The sequence below is a fragment of the Hippocampus comes genome, unplaced genomic scaffold, assembly GCF_001891065.2.
Source record: "Hippocampus comes isolate QL1 unplaced genomic scaffold, H_comes_QL1_v1.1 scaffold156, whole genome shotgun sequence".
In the NCBI taxonomy this organism is placed as follows: Eukaryota; Metazoa; Chordata; class Actinopteri; order Syngnathiformes; family Syngnathidae; genus Hippocampus; species Hippocampus comes.
Genome location: NW_017805744.1, coordinates 2735774 through 2752184, shown reverse-complemented (window position 1 = coordinate 2752184; position 16411 = coordinate 2735774). Strand labels below are relative to the sequence as shown.

The 16411-nt window shown below is 42.1% G+C and overlaps 1 protein-coding gene across 1 annotated transcript; it reads left to right on the top strand.

The window, feature by feature from the left end:
- Positions 1-916: 916 nt before the first annotated feature.
- On the top strand, positions 917-15087 carry elovl6 (ELOVL fatty acid elongase 6). The gene is made up of 4 exons (XM_019884393.1): positions 917-1226; positions 10988-11119; positions 13377-13528; positions 13780-15087. The coding sequence occupies exons 1-4, from the start codon at positions 1144-1146 to the stop codon at positions 14214-14216; spliced, it is 804 nt and encodes a 267-aa protein (XP_019739952.1). The 5' UTR covers positions 917-1143; the 3' UTR covers positions 14217-15087.
- Positions 15088-16411: the final 1324 nt, after the last annotated feature.

The window sequence follows — 16411 nt, the reverse complement described above, 5'->3', positions numbered from 1 at the left end:
GTATTGTATCATTTTAATGGTCCGGCCCAATTGACATCTACCGAGGCCGTATGTGGCCCACCATGTGAAATGAGTTTGACACCCCTGGGCTACAGCCACAGAGCAAAATATTTAGCTGAAAATCGATTTAACAAAACAGAAAATAGTTCCAAATGAAAACAGAGCAACGAGAGGCACTCTAAAATTGAATTTTAAATGAAGTGCATGTCAGTGACAGAATAGTGCAACAATGCCTGATAAAAACAGAATAAAATCCCTACTCTAACGTTGTGGTGCCGTTATTCTAAGTTAATGTATAAAGTTGGGATGGCTGTACTGCCTTCCCGAGGCAAGTAGCAGAAAGGGTGCTTTACCTGGATGGATGTAAGGAGTCCTGACTTTTAGCTCTGCTGTGGTAGTGGGATGGTGCGATGTTGTGCAGTGAAGGCACCGAGGAGCCAATTATCTTTTCTGTGGAGCGGATTCTCGCCACTAGCAGTGTTTCCTTCGGTTGTTCTCTTTAGCAGTCTCATAAAGTACATTTGGAAATTGAAATGCATCCGTTTCCAGTAGCACTTGTCCTGTCCGTAGGCTTTAGGACCCACGGGATACCATCAATTCAACGGGCGGAGGGCGTGGCTATGCCGAGGAGGGCCGGCCGGCGGGCTGAGGAAGAAGAGAAGCTGTGCTGTGGTAGTGGGATGGTGCGATGTTGTGCAGTGAAGGCACCGAGGAGCCAATTATCTTTTCTGTGGAGCGGATTCTCGCCACTAGCATTGTTGGGGCAAAAAAGGTTGGGGACCCCTGTCATAAAGTACATTTGGAAATTGAAATGCATCCGTTTCCAGTAGCACTTGTCCTGTCCGTAGGCTTTAGGACCCACGGGATACCATCAATTCAACGGGCGGAGGGCGTGGCTATGCCGAGGAGGGCCGGCCGGCGGGCTGAGGAAGAAGAGAAGCTGCGTTCATTCCAGTCATTTCTTCACGACTCACGGCCTCAGCACCAGCGCGACCGAGACGTCTTGACGGCGGCTAGGGCGATGTGAGTGGCGGGCTGCAACTAAAGCAGAGCTTCTCCTCTTCTTCCTCTGACTTCTACGACCGGCTCTCTCACACCGCTGAACTTGACGCCCGAGCTCGCCTCCCCGCAGCCGCCGCCAGCATGTCGGTGTTAGCCCTCCAAGAGTACGAGTTCGAAAGGCAGTTTAACGAGGAGGAGGCCATCCGATGGATGCAGGAGAACTGGTAAGCACACGTTTACCTATACGCTTCGAATTTAGCACAGCAACGCCCCATACGACGCGCCATCCGCCTCACGTCCGAACCCGCCGTGTGATGCCCTTGATTCTTCTGTGATTTACCCCCTCCCCCCGCGCCCCCTCCACACAGACACACATCCATCGCCCTTCTCCCCCTCCACGCATCAGGCACCATGATGATGCTGTTAAGGTCATCTTGTCCCCGGCCATACCAAGCTTAGCTTAACGTGGGGTGGATGAAAGCGTCCAAACTGGTTTAAACGCAGCGCATTCTGTCGGCTGTCGGTGTTGTGAAACCCAATCGAAAGGCCTCTGGATATTTTTATTGTGGAGTCCATTCACTTGTGTGTCCCAACGTTTTCTTTTAAGCCTCAAATGTATCTTTTTATTTTATCATTTGTGCATTTCCTGCCGCAAAATACATACAAGAGCCACAGGATGTAGTGCCTCACAGTCTTCTGCTGTGGCTGTTGTTGACTTCTTCAATGTTAACTGCACGGATTTGCCATCGACATGAAGTACATTATATCACATTTTCAGTGCAAATGAATGTATGAGGCCGCATGGGTCAGCAGCACAAGAACCTGCCATCCCCTGGCACTAAGGAAGCACCAATCAGACGCCTCTACTGATGTCTGCTGACAGAGCAGCGGCCAATCAGATCGCAGCTCTGCTATGCAGCCTTCACTCGTAGTAGATGTCACCCACATGGTCGTTCAAGGGAAAGTGTGAGGTTCTTACTTAAGCTAGAGGGGAAAGGAGGCAGGGTAGCAACAATACATGTCCATCAGCGTGAATAACAAGAGCCCTGAAACCTTATCTCCATGGTCAAACCGGCACGACCAGTCACAAATGATTATCAAAGAGCATTGTGGATTGTTGGTCAGGGCTTCTCTCAAAGTTGTTTCATTTACAAAGGGGATGGACATGAGGCAATACCCCAAAAAAGTATCAAGAAAACGTAATTTAGCAAGCCACAGACTCTAATTCAGTTCATCGTCCACATATACATGACCTCTTCTTGATAAGATCACGCATATAGTTTACATAGCTTATAGATGAAAGGGCAGTCTCACAGACGTCATTTACAATACTGGGCCTTATCATTTTACATAAGTGCCTCCAAGTTCATCAAGGCCAACAAAGACAAAGATGGTTATTTGGCTGTTCATTAACTAGATGAAAATGTTTTAGAAATGGAAAAACAGTGTCCATCCATCCATCTATTTTCCGATCCGCTTATCCTCACAAGGGTTGCGGGGGGTGCTGGAGCCTATCCCAGCCGTCTTCGGGCAGTAGGCAGGGGACACCCTGAACCGGTTGCCAGGCAATCTCAGGGCACACACAGATGAACAACCCAAATTGAACCCTGTACCTCTGCACTGTGAGGTCGACGCGCTAACCACTGGACCACCCGGCCACCCGGAAAAGCAGGAGAGCTATCAAATTTATTTGATTAATCAACAAATAATCAATTAAAATGAATCAACTGCTATTTCATTCATCTTTCTATATGTATGTTTGTACAGGTATATCTTTTTTTTTTTTTAAATATGGATAAGAAGTGCAGTCCACATGTTTTATCATTGTTTCATGAAGTAGAAATGGTAAATCCAGACATGTGCTTGCATTATTGTTTTAATATGGTTATGATTTAAAATGTTATATTCACACCACACTTGTTTGGAAGAATACTGTGAAGTTGGCCATCGTGCGTGCCTTTTTGTAAGTTAACAACTAAAAAAAGTAGATCAACTGTTTTTCGAAATAAATCATGGTTCATTTGCCTTTATTGTCGTGTAAACCTTAACCTATCATAATAAAACATTTATGCATCGTAAAATGGATATTGTTTATTGTAGTATTTTTTTTAATACACCAGAAGAGGAACTCGTCAAAATAGTCGTGTATTAAATCACCGTCAGAATATTGAACGGGAAAATAAAATATTTTTCAAAATAGTCCAGCCCTACTTGAATTGGCGTCATCCAAATTTTTACTCAAATTATGGCTTTGATAGTTAAATTTAGACTGTGGTGGTTCAAATTTAGGTTAAATTGCAGCTGAAAGAATGAAACTCCTGTTAACCTGCGAGACCCCGTTTATAGCCAAAATTCAGTCCATGAAATCACTTTGGTGTAAACATTTTTATTTCAGTATCAGAAATAATGATTGAAGTGTATTTTTTTTTTTTTTGCATGGATGGAAATAAATTAATCTGTTTCTTATTCATGTCTGTGGCGCCGAGTGTTGACAGCTAAAACTGTTAGCAATATAAGAGAACTTTTCTTTCCACAAAAATGTGTCTGAATGTGAGAAATCCCAATCTGTCATATTGCTTTGCGGATAACAGTTACAGTACATTTCTGAGCATGGATTCAACAAATTGGACAGGTGCATAATGCATGTGTGACACAACTGCTTTTGAAAGGCCATTTGGTGGGATGGGAGGGTGGTTATTCTATTCAAGAGCGTATTCTACTTTCGAATTTACGGTCAACGTCATTTTTCCATATCTCCCCTTTAAAAGCAGAATTTTTGCATAGTCATCTTCCAGGCTAACACTAGCAAAGGATGCAATGGCTTAAAGCTGTCTCCCAAATGTACTGTAATCTAACATTGACAATCGTAGACAGGAAAACCGTCTGCTAATGTCATTCCAGAGGGTTATAACCATGAATGCGAGTGGGCTGCTGCAGCCGTCAAAATGACATTGATCACTCACGACGGCTTCAACCTCGATGACCGCAGGCTGGGCTGCCGGCCGTCTCAGTCAGCTGGGTAGAAGTGGGCCAGTTTTTTCGGAATGATGCCTGGAGTGCGTCTCCCGTTTTTGGATTTCATATCACATCAATCCTTCGTGGGGGAGCACATGGGCAGCACATTATTGGATGAGTGTGTAGTAGGCCTATTTGGCTTTCTTTAGGGCTGTCACAAACGAGTCTTTTTGGAATCGATTATCCTATCGAATACTTTGGTCATCACCCCCTACCAGCATCTCCGCCAACATCGCTCAGTTGACTTCTTTTTTCAAGTTTGCCAGAGTTTATGTATATTGTTTATACTCTACTCACTTAAAAGTAAACAATATTTTCATATTAACCAGGACTGCTGTCACGCTCTGTTGCTGGGTCAAGTGCCTCGCATGGCTTTTTAAGCTGCTGCGATGTTTCATTGACTGTGGACATGATGACTTATTTGGGGAAAAAAAACCCAAAGCATTCTGCCACAACAGACACGTGTATTTTTGGTACACATTTCCCACAATAATCGTGTCAATTTACACTCGCACTTCATCACTGTTTATCGTTGTGTTTACAAGCGACGCACTTTCGAGCAAACTCTCTTAAGTTAGGTTAGCTGGAGAAGCTTTAACTTGCTCCGACACAACTTTAAATGGCCACAACAATTTAGTGGAAGACACTTTGCTCCCATAAGGTAGTGATGAGAACTACTTTGACAAGGCTTAGGCTTGTTCAACGCTAGTGCTACTAGTACGTACAGGTATGTTACTACTACTGCTACTTTCAAAGGACGAAAGCTGAGGTCTACTTCAAGGGAACAGGTACTCACACACGCATCATTTGAAATACACTCCAGTGCATAGTCCACAAGCATCATGGAATGCTGACGCGTTATTACTGTGTTCCTGTCTGCTGGCTCTGCTTTGCAGTCAGAGCATAAAACATTATTTTATTGCTCCATGGAAGTCAGACAATTGGTGCTGATGAACGGTGTGTCATCAACAAATTATTGATGGTTTCAACGCAAATTTTTTGTGTCAACCAATTTTTGTGGTCAATTTAAAAATTTAAAAGAGCTAGTCTTGAGCCCCCCCCCCCCCCTCCCAGCCCTAGCTGTGTTAGATCATTTTGATAATTCGTACCAGTGTATTAGGTGTTCAAGGTGACAAATTATGGACGTTCACAATGGTAATGTTTCCGCTGCATGCACCGCTTGCTCGGATCCACTGCATTAATTAATGCGACTTTTGTGGCTTGGTGATAAAGTGCTGCCACCAATAGTCAAAATAAGTCCAACTTTTTACTGTTTAATGAAGCTTTGAGCTAATTTATACTCTGACTCTGGGCTCAACTAATTAGGCAGCACTTACAATGGATCTGAAAAGTTTACACACCCCTAAATGTAAGCCAGGTTTTATGCTAAGATTCACTGCTGTTTTGACCTGTTCATAATTCCTTCCACCTCGTTCCAGCAACACAAAGTTATACAGGTAATAGCTCACATTAATGTTGAAGAAAGTTTTGTCTTGGTGCGACTTTTTTTTTTTTTTTTTTTTTACAGCAAATTAAGTTCTTTATTATTATTTTTAAAGATTATCACCACTACAAAATTGATAGTGTCTCACTAGTGAGCTATTTTAAGAACAAACCCGTGGATTATTCATGTGGCCCCTAGGAGCTACCTGGTGCCGGTGGGTGGTGACCACTCCTCTAAAGCAATGGACTAGGCATTGCACCATTGGAGCTGTGAACGCATGCTGTCTTCCAGTTTCTATTCTAATGCATAGCGATAGTATCAAGCTCTTTGAAATGTACTCTCAATCTGATGCAATGAAGTCAAGTTTCCAAAAATGAAGTCTTACCTTGTTTATTGCTCCAGTTATCCAAGTGTCAGCCATTTGTTCTGTCACAGTAATGCAGGTCCGTGCGAATGTTGTCTTGCATTTCTTATTTTGACACACTCAACCCAACCTTGTTTAGAGGACACAAAAGCAATCACAAAATAGAATAAAAAAGTCTTGTCACGTTCCAGGATGCGGGTGCAACAAATTTGAACTGATGAACACATGAAAGACATCCATCCAATAATCAAATGACAATGACAAACCGCAGGATGAGGATAAATGTTCCCTCGAAGGTTCATGTTGGAGTGGCTTTTGTGTTCAACATAAAAACAAAGTATGATTTACAAATGATGTTCAACCAATATTTTATTGAAAACACTACAAAGACAAGACGTGTACTGTCTGTTCAAACTGATCACTGTATTGTTTTAGCAAATAATCAGTAACTTTGAATTTTATGGCTGTACCATGTTCTGAAAAAGCTGGGCCAGGGTCATTTTTACCGCTGTACTACATCACCTTTGAACAACATTCAATAAAGGTTTGGGGAACTGCGGACACAAATTGTTGAAGCTTCCATCCATCCATTATCCAAGCCGCTTATCCTCATGAGGGTGGCGGGCACGCTGGAGCCTATCCCAAACTTCTTCGGGTAGTAGGTGGGGTACACTCTTAACCAGTTGCCAGTCACAGTTGTTGAAGCTTTGTCGGTGGAATTCTTTCTCGTTCTTGCTTGATGTACAGCTAAGTAAGTTTGAGATTCTTTCAGGATTCTGAAGTGTTTGACATCTGAGATATTCCCGTAGTTTGATGTCACCGGCTCAAATGATATTGCTCACCCCCTACCTTTTTTGGAGAGGCCGAGTTGGTCAGGTTATTTTGCTCTTAATTGTGTGATGTAATCAGGGCCGTGGGTGCTTTGCTAATTGGATTACACGCACATGCTTCCTGCTCTCATGCCTGCCACCTCTTGGTCCCTTCCTTCATCATGCCTCTCTATTATTGACACTGTATCTCCCTCTGCTCAATACCACATGACAAAATCGTCTCGCTTGTGTCTACATTAATGTGTACATTATGCACATTGTAAACACACGGTGTCTGGCAAAAATACTGCGGACTCATTCCCAGACAGCAAACTCAGGATTGTATAACTGCTGAAATCTCCTTTCCGGCTAATACGGATCCAAGATTCACAGCAGGTTAGCCAACACCTCCATGCAAAGCTAGGGAGCGTGTTGACGGTATTCCTGGGTTTGGCACGATACTCCAATTTGCACATCAGCAACGTACTTGCGTAGTTACCAATGTGTTATCCAGTCTTGTTTATGCCGCTGTTCGTTACATTGCAAATGCTGCAAGTCTCTCTCTGTCTCTCTCCCCCCTATATGATGTGATGAGTGGAAATTCACAGAGATGTGTCAAACATTGCACGAATAACTTGTGCACAAAATCGCTGTGTTATGTGGCTAGGCATTATAGTGCATTGTGTTGCTGTCTGGAGTACAGTAATCCTCACATCTTCAGAACCACGACTTTTTAGGAACGACTTTATTGTCCCTTTATATTGCTGCCGCGTTCTGTTGCACCTCAACACAACTCTCCTCCCCCAAATCTCGTTCATTTGCTAATAAAATTAGCAAAAAATGCTAATGACGCTGTTCATTGGTGAAAATGCTATGGGCATGTCGACGCCGCAAGCCACACCCATTTCCATCGTGTGCGGTCGCGGTGAGCCCTTTAGCAAGAGACAAGACTTTATTAGTTAAGCAAAGCTCATGACTGTGGCTACGGCGTCTTTCGAAGCTGTGTTTCAAAGGTCTGACTTGGTTGCCTCAGAGGCAGAAATTAATCTGTACACTAACTTTACCTTTCTGGCTGACGGGCCTATGTCTGCAGGGAAGAATGACATCAGTTTTTAACATGCTCAAATGAATTTAGCCTATGCTCACTCATTCTTGTCAAGTGAGGTGTTCTTGTTGCACCATTTGATCTTGAGGCGATAAAATGCCACAGGGCTCCTGCGGCGTGAAGAAGAGGTGGAGTTACAGGATTCCTCAGACAAAGTGTCGAATAGAGTGAGGAGATTTTCTCTAAAGATATTTTAACACTTTAGATTGGTTGATAATTAAAAAAAAAAAAAAACAGTTTATGTGGGGATACAATACCTCACACGAAAACATGACAGCCCAGAATCTCTCAAATAAGACTTGCCGCATTTTCCCCAGAAGGACACCGCCTTTGGGCATAGCCAGCATAAACATCGATTGTACCACACTAGTGCCGACATGGCTGCACTGTTTTAAAACACTTTTTTTTTTATATTAAGTGTGATAAAGAACCTGATTATTCTCTTCCAACGATGTTCTCTCCAAATATGAGATACTGTTGTGGAGCTCTGTGTTTTCATCATATCCAACCATTCAGACTCTGTGATATTCGCTTGAAGTTCTCATTTCTATCTCTGTTTGACATCCATAGTCGCTTTACCTTATATCAAGCAACAGTACCGCATGGATATAATTTTTTTGGGGCGGTGGGGGCTCCATTTATAGGCCCCCACAATAGTTTGAAAAAAATCCATGTGGCTCCAACCATATCCTGTCATTTAAGTCTGTGTTATATCTAAAAAAAAAAAAAAAGTATCTGTTATAAAATAATGTTGCTGCATGTCTTGAAAATGCATGAAGATGCCATTCGTTCCGATTGTGCAGTTTTACACCTTAGGGATCCAACGTAGAAACAATTGATCAAAATTGTAAGGGATAAGTTGTTTCTCATGAACTTGACTAATGAAAGAAACGTATTGCATAAAATGTACCTACATGCTAATTCACAGCGCTAAAGTGTTAATTAAATCATCGCATGTGCAGTTGGAGTTTAACGGTATGCCCCAAATGACAGTTTGCTATGTACACTGGTTTTTAGGTCATGGTTTAGTACACAATGGAGACAGTCAGAGGACATCATGCAAAAGGTAGACACACTTTTAGTTTTTGTGTAAATGGGTTAAATGGCCTTTGACATATAGAACGACTGTTAGTGTAAAATTCTCTATTTCAACATTTTCTTTTATGAAAGCGCAATACATGGTCTTCTTTTAAGAGAAACAACAATGCAGACAAGTGTTTGAGTTAACAGTCAGAGTTATTATGCTGTCAAAAGACCAGTTATAGTGGTCATGCTAGCCAGCGGTTGAGATGCACAGTGTTAGTTTACGGCGAGAGCATGAGGCAGTTAAGCTTCCACTGCCTTACTTAAAAGGAAAGTCAAGTCCAAATTTTTCTTTACAATATGATGTATGCGCACTCACTAGTCTGAACGGGGCATTCAGATTAATATTGCGTTTGTAGAATGAGTTAAAAAAAAAAAAAAGTAAAATAATGCTTCATGGTCACCCCCGGCCTAAGGGCTCAGGTAATGACCACGACCCGCTCGCCTGTTTTCTGAGTTTAGTCTTGAAATCCACAAGCTGAGCCCTTGGGCACTTGAATGTCATTTTCAGTTGACAGCAAGTGGCGAAATGTCCACACCCCGAGAAGAATTAATAACAGGTGGACTTTGCTTATTGATTCATATTCCTTAAATGTAACATTAATCAGAATACACCATTTTTAGACTAGTGGCGCCACATGGAACATATTGAAAAGAAATATTTTCACTTGACTTCACCTTTCATGCTGGACCTACTTTCCAGCCTTCCTTCCTTTCATACCACCTTTTTTTCCTTACTCCCGCTCTTTTCCTTAGTTCCTTCTTCCCTCCCCCTTTTCCACTTTCCCTCTTTCCTTCCATCCTGCCTTGTTTCCTTTCATACATTTGGTTCCTTCATTCGGTTCTTCCTTTCATCATTCATTCCAGCATCTTTTTTTTTTTGCTTTCCTTCCTTGCTTCCTTCCTTCCATAGTTCCTATCTTTAATCAATCCTTTCTATTTTATGTAGTTCCTTGATTCCTACCTCCCTCCCAACCCACTATGTACATTAAACAGTCTGTTTCACGGACATGTGCTGTTGGAATGCATGAGAGAATTTAACTGTGTGTGTGTGTGTGTGTGTGTGTGTGTGTGTGTGTGTAGTGTGTGTGTGTGTGTAGTGTGTGTGTAGTGTGTGTGTAGTGTGTAGTGTGTGTATGACTGAGGTAGAATATTTCTATGATCATAATCTCGGTGCCGGATGCAAAATATAACGAGCTGAGGTGACTCTGTATCTGCTTTGAAAGGAGAGTACAACAATGTTGCTGGAGCCCCACCCCGCTACCGCTCCGAGTAGCATTGAGTAACGATGATGTCATCCTGCAGTCCAGTCTAGGCGTTGCTGCCACGTGAATGCTGCTATGTTCTTGCATTATCTGATTGACAGTTCACACATCTCTTCCACGCCTGCATTTCCAAGAATATGTTCTTTATTTGTTCTTTGCTGTTTAGTGCTTCTTTTCAGTAGCTTGCCCTTAATTTCCGTCAGCTTTCAGTGGAGCAGTCCTACCACCTGCTTAGTTAGTTATCTTGAACACAGAAGGCCGCAGCTGCGAGGCATTTGAGCCAAAGCGGCACCGTCGATAAGCATCTGGGGACAGTTTGAGCTACGTGCTTACTACACCTCAGCCGCGTAGCATGTTAGTGGTTGTCACTCCAGTTTTGTTTGATAAACAATATGGTGATGATGCAAGCACTTTGATTTCCCGCTAAGCATGCAGATACACAATCTGCAGTACCTGTATGTACACATCAGAAATCCTGATGATGATAAAAGAAAGACTGTGGCGTTGCAATCTAGTGTAAGACAATGACCATTTGACTGCATGACAAAGCGCAGGAGTTACATTGGTGGTGCCGATGCTCATGGGGCGGCTTTGTACTGGTGGGAAGTTCCAAAGGATGCAGCACTTAAGGTGCTATTCCATTACAGGTTCCAGAACAGCCTGGCCCGTCACTACTGGAAAAAGTGAACTTTTCAATTATATTCTAGTTTGTTGAAATGCACCTGCATTTGCATAAGGACTGTATGTTGTTGACCACTGCCGTTATAAGATACCCTTTATTTGTCCCACACTGGGGAAATTTACAGTCAGAGTTCAGAAAAGAAACCACAAGGGATGAAAAGGAAAAAAAAAAACACGCTCGAACTTATATGCATTTATGTTGTTGTTTGCCTTATTTAGGAAGAAGTCCTTCCTTTTCTCCGCCCTCTATGCCGCCTGCATCCTTGGCGGCCGTCATGTCATGAAGCAACGGGAAAAGTTTGAGCTGAGGAAGCCTCTGGTCCTCTGGTCCCTCACACTCGCCGTTTTCAGGTGGGGTAAAGAAACGAGTGACATTTGTAAACTCTTTTTTTAAATGGTAGAGGTTTCCAAGAATCTTTTGCCACCACATGATTCCATTTGATGACACTTCAGAGGGATATGTTTCAATTCAAAAACTGTAATTATTACCCAATTTTTTTTATGATTGAAATAAATTACTGACACAATGACCTCATTTCATTTTGTTCCAGCAAAATGGAAGAGATCAATATGAAAATAGAGTGCACACTGGAAGTAATTACGGGTCAATCATGTACAGTATTATTTATTTAATACAATGGGATCTTCAATCTGACGTCCGCAAAAAACTTAAACTCCTCTAAGAGTACCATTTTTTTGTGTAATTTTAAAAGGCTAAATAGACAACAACAAAAAAATCTTGAAATCAATCCTTAATTAGAAGGATGCTATTTTTGGAGAGTTTTGTGTTCAGTTTTGAAGGTTAGAGTTTAATGATTGATTCAAACACACACACGGTACACAATGCAGGTTTATGATGTGCATGTTTATTCTTTAAATCTTCATAGGAATTGGAAGAGGTACGTTGCAAAGAAAATGAACTACTGTGAAAGGATGAAAACTTTCATAAAATTTTAATTACACCAAAAACTAAAAATGAAAGATATTTGCAGGAGATAGTGTAAACTTTTCAATACCCCTTTTCCACAAAAAAAAAGAAAAACACGGGGCCAGGGCTGTGCTTAGTTGGTGCTTATCAAGTTCTGATGAAGAACACGTTTAGTTTTCCACCTGCAAAGTACGAGCTGGCACAACAAATAATTGGGGCCAGTTTAAGCACCAGTTTCAAGCACTTGAGCTTGGGCCGATTTCGTTGGTGGAAAAAGAAAGAACTGGTGCTAATCTGGACACTTGCCCGGAACAAGCACGAGCGCGGTGGAAAAGGGCCAGAAAAAGACAAAGGTGGGACTCATGAGGCTAACCTAACCATTTAAGCCCAATTTCAGCACCAATGTGTACACCATCTGGTAAATTTTACATATATTTCACTCACAGATTGTCTCAAAGTTGGCCCTCGAACGGATGAACTCATGAAATTTGCCCTGATTTGAGTCTTGCAGTCAGCGGCCAGGTCGTTTGGAGAAAAAGAGATGGCAGGAAGAAGTTGAAAAATATAAAGAGAAAAAGAGCAAAACGTGGTCTCACAGTCCACGCGGAAGGTATGGTGCGCCTCGTTATGGTGGAGCGACTTACTGTGTGTCTGCTGCGATGTTTGGAGGTGCGCTGGTGAGAGCGTTCTTGAAGCACTGCGTACTGACAAGTTTGCGTGAGCCTGGCAGACAGTTGGGCATTGATCAGGCTGTAGGCCTTTTGCGTTTAGTGATGGCCAGCCGAGACAGGGGCACTTGGCACTCAGAGAAAAAAAACAAAAAACGAAAAATACAATTTCAAAAGAAATAGAGGACAAAAGTGGATGTTCAGGACACAGGTCGGGTCTGGCGTCTCACAAAATTGAACGAGAGAGAGCAAAGGAGCATGCAGCCTCTTATCTATGTCTGCTTCAACTCAAGGCCACTCGCAAAGTCTCGGGTAACATTTGAGGGACGGGTTAGTTAAAATTGGCTGTAAATAGGCTGTCACTTGAATAGCACATTTCTAACTCGACCACTGAGCCATGCTGACCATTAAAATGTCATACCCTTTGAACTAGGACTGTGCGATAATTCAATATTATGTATCACAATAGACACGTGATCAATATCAATAGAAATTGCACTCGATATATCGATGTAACAATAAATACAAAAATTAGTCAGACGAGTGTTTCGCTACATCATCACAAACCCCTTTTATCTGGTTACGTAATACACTGCAATAATCGAAAAAATATGGAAATTCAGACCGGTTGTTCTGGAAGTGAATTTCAATAGATTGGCAGCTCCGCAAAAGGAATCTACCATCACCGTGAATGTGAATAAAATTCAATTTGGATTTGAGCTTTTTATTCCAATGCAGGTGTTCAGATGAGACATTTTCATTCCGTTTCATTTCCGGAATCCGTGACTCCACGCAAATGAAATCTGAATCAGGACACCTTGGTGTTGATTTGGGCCTTAAATTCACAGCCCATTGCTCCCCGGCGGGCGAGATGTTGTAGACTGAAGGAACAGTTACAGCAATGTTATGTAATTCCCTGCAACAATGAATATCTTTCAGCAAACACAAACGCTTTGTGTGTTCGACGCCACGATTCAATGAATGCCGTTGTTTTTGTTTCTTTTCCAAACAGTATATTTGGCGCTGTCCGCACTGGAAGTTACATGACATATATCCTCATGTCCAAAGGGCTCAAACAGTCGGTTTGTGACCAGAGCTTTTACAACGGTCCCGTCAGCAAGTTCTGGGCATATGCATTTGTGCTAAGCAAAGCACCAGAACTGGGTAAGTCAAATCTTTTCTTGTATTTATTTACACTGGAACCTCAAGTTACGACCTTGATGTAGAAGGTGTAAATAATGTAGCCTAAATCAATTTTAAATTAAATTGTCATTTCTCCCAAGATCGTTAAGAGAATTTATCGATACAGTTCCTCCAAATTCCACCCTGGAGCCAGTTTAAGTATATAAATACAATTTTTGTGCGTGTGTGCGTAGGATGCCAATATGACCTTGACGTCTTTTGTCCGTACACAGGTGACACGCTGTTCATCGTGCTAAGGAAGCAGAAGCTGATCTTCTTGCACTGGTATCACCACATCACTGTGCTGCTGTACTCTTGGTATTCGTACAAGGACATGGTAGCCGGCGGGGGCTGGTTCATGACCATGAACTACCTGGTGCATGCCGTCATGTACTCTTACTACGCGCTACGGGCGGCCGGCTTCAAAGTGTCACGCAACTTCGCCATGTTCATCACGCTGACGCAGATCACCCAGATGCTGATGGGCTGCGTGGTCAACTACTTGGTGTACTCGTGGATGCAGCGGGGCCATGAGTGCCCGTCGCACATGCATAACATTGTTTGGTCATCACTCATGTACCTCAGCTACTTTGTGCTCTTTGTGCAGTTCTTTTGGGGGGCCTACATGGGCAAGACCAAAACGCCCGCTGCTGTGAAAAAGACTGAGTAGAAAAAGCAAAAAAAAAAAAGGAATAAAATGAGAACTGATGGCGGGATGATAGGTGGGACCACCGTGATGAAGCCATTGCAAGCTGAAGTTTAATTAAAGTTCCTCTTTTAGTCCTCCCAAACCACGTGATTAAAAAAAATGGCCACAAACGTGTTTACTTGACTTTTTAAAGTGCTACATATGAAGGGTTGTTTTTGTCTCATCTCTGTGCGTGTGTGTTGTTTTGTTCTTATCTGTCAATACAAATAAAAGTTACTTTTCACCTTTTTCTCAAGCATTTGACGCGTTTTCTCAGGTCTGAGTTTAGTCATTTACTCATTGAAAAATGGAGGCATCAGGACACAAAATAGCCATTCCAGTACTTCCGAAATGATCTATGCTTCTTATGTAGAAGTAAAAAAAAAAAAAAGATTTCTGGGGCAGCATGGTGGACTAGTTGTTAGTATGTCATCTTCACACTCCAGAGGTTCAGGATTTGAATCATCTGACTGGTTTGTTTGGGAAAGTGTTTTTGTTTAACAAAAGGGAGGCGAACAATCATGCAAAGTGTTTATCTGCTGCGTTGACATTTGACTAATGTGTTATTGACGGTGTCTGGTGCTTATGTGCTTTTGCACACTGTATTGATGTTGAAAAAACACCATGCCAAATATCGCCTCTTTTAGTCTCTGTGTTAAAATCACAGCTATTCATCAAAATTATTGCGTGTAAAGTTTGAATTCTAGACGGTTTAAATCCCAAATGACTATGGCTCCCTCTCGAGTTCCAGTGGTAAAATGCACTTTTAATTGTATTGACTTTCCCAATGTGAAAGTTACTGTATAAAAAATGACATTAAAAGGATGATTTGCTTTAATAAAACAAAGGATTACCACATTGTTATTGTCATTTATATTTTATAGCATTTTAATTTTGTGCACATTATTTTTTTATCTGGGTTCCTTTTGAACATCCACTTAAACATGAGTCTTTGACCAATCGAGGCTCTCATGGGTAAGTATTTTGACCACAGTTGTGAAAGAAAAATTCACCTCAGTTCAGAATAAAGTGTTGAACAGAGTTGAAAAGACATGCTCCAACTAATGAAATGTGAATTTTAAACACTTTTAACACAAATAACATAAGTGTCACAATTGCTAAGCATGATTAGCACTTGTACAGTTTTTACCACAGCAAGTATGAAAGCCACTTTTATCTTTCCCTGATTTCTCAGTAACGTGATGGTCTATCATAAAACGTGACATTTTTCACCTAATACCAGATCACCTGAATCTCACATAATGACCACCATTTCCGATCGCCTGATCAGATCGAGCCATCCCGAGTAAATACAGGGTGCTCTGCACGACGGCAAAGGTCTGGCATGTCAGAATTTTTGTTCGTCTTGCCAGATGGTGTGACATATCCTTTGTCCTTCAACAGATTGTTTGGCATTGACCAATAGGAAGCCAGTGTCGCTCATTTTAAGACGAGAGACCGGACGTGGCGCGCACAGTCATGACGTGTGGACAGTATAAAAAGTGACTTGAACAAAAGGGGATAGTTTTGGAATTTTACGAAACATTTCAACTCATGCTACATTTGCTAACTGTGAAAGCGATTAGCTGATTAGCAAACATGGTGCTATTAAAGAAATCCGTGACCTCAAGTTCTTTTTGCAGAATAGAAAGTTCATACCACCCTCTCTCGTCACCATTCAGGAATGTTCCCATACTCTCAATTTTTTCCTGAACATTAAAAAAACGCTCATGCACATAATGCCTTTGTCGTTCGACATGACTCCAGCTGCTTGTCCCGCTTCTTCGACGGACTGAATCTCGACGGAAGCACGTAACAACTGGGCACTGTCTGGTAAGTGACGGATTTGTCGTGTGACATCCCCATACATGGCAATTTTCCGCGGATCCGCGGAAATCCGCCGTTTTATTTCTTAAATTGATCATTTTTGTGAATCGTCTAAGTCCGTTGAGAAATTTTTAGGGGCGGTCAGGTACCTTATCGTCGAGTTTTCACGAGCTCTCCCGAACAGTCTCTCAGTTTTCCGTTTGTAAACAGCCCTGCGATTGGACGTGTATGAAAGCTTCAACTAATCAGATCACTGAAGGCATTATTTGTTGCGGAAGTCTTAGCGCGATTATATACGGCCCAGCGATTGGTTAACTACAAGCGATTGGACCAATCAAATTGCATGTAAC

Bases quoted from the DNA above. Each gene is read 5' to 3' on its own strand.
- elovl6 (XM_019884393.1), top strand. From the start codon at position 1,144: ATGTCGGTGTTAGCCCTCCAAGAGTACGAGTTCGAAAGGCAGTTTAAC. The intron at 11,120-13,376 runs GTGGGGTAAAGA...TTTTCCAAACAG, and splicing joins CTCACACTCGCCGTTTTCAG to TATATTTGGCGCTGTCCGCA. The intron at 13,529-13,779 runs GTAAGTCAAATC...GTCCGTACACAG, and splicing joins AAGCAAAGCACCAGAACTGG to GTGACACGCTGTTCATCGTG.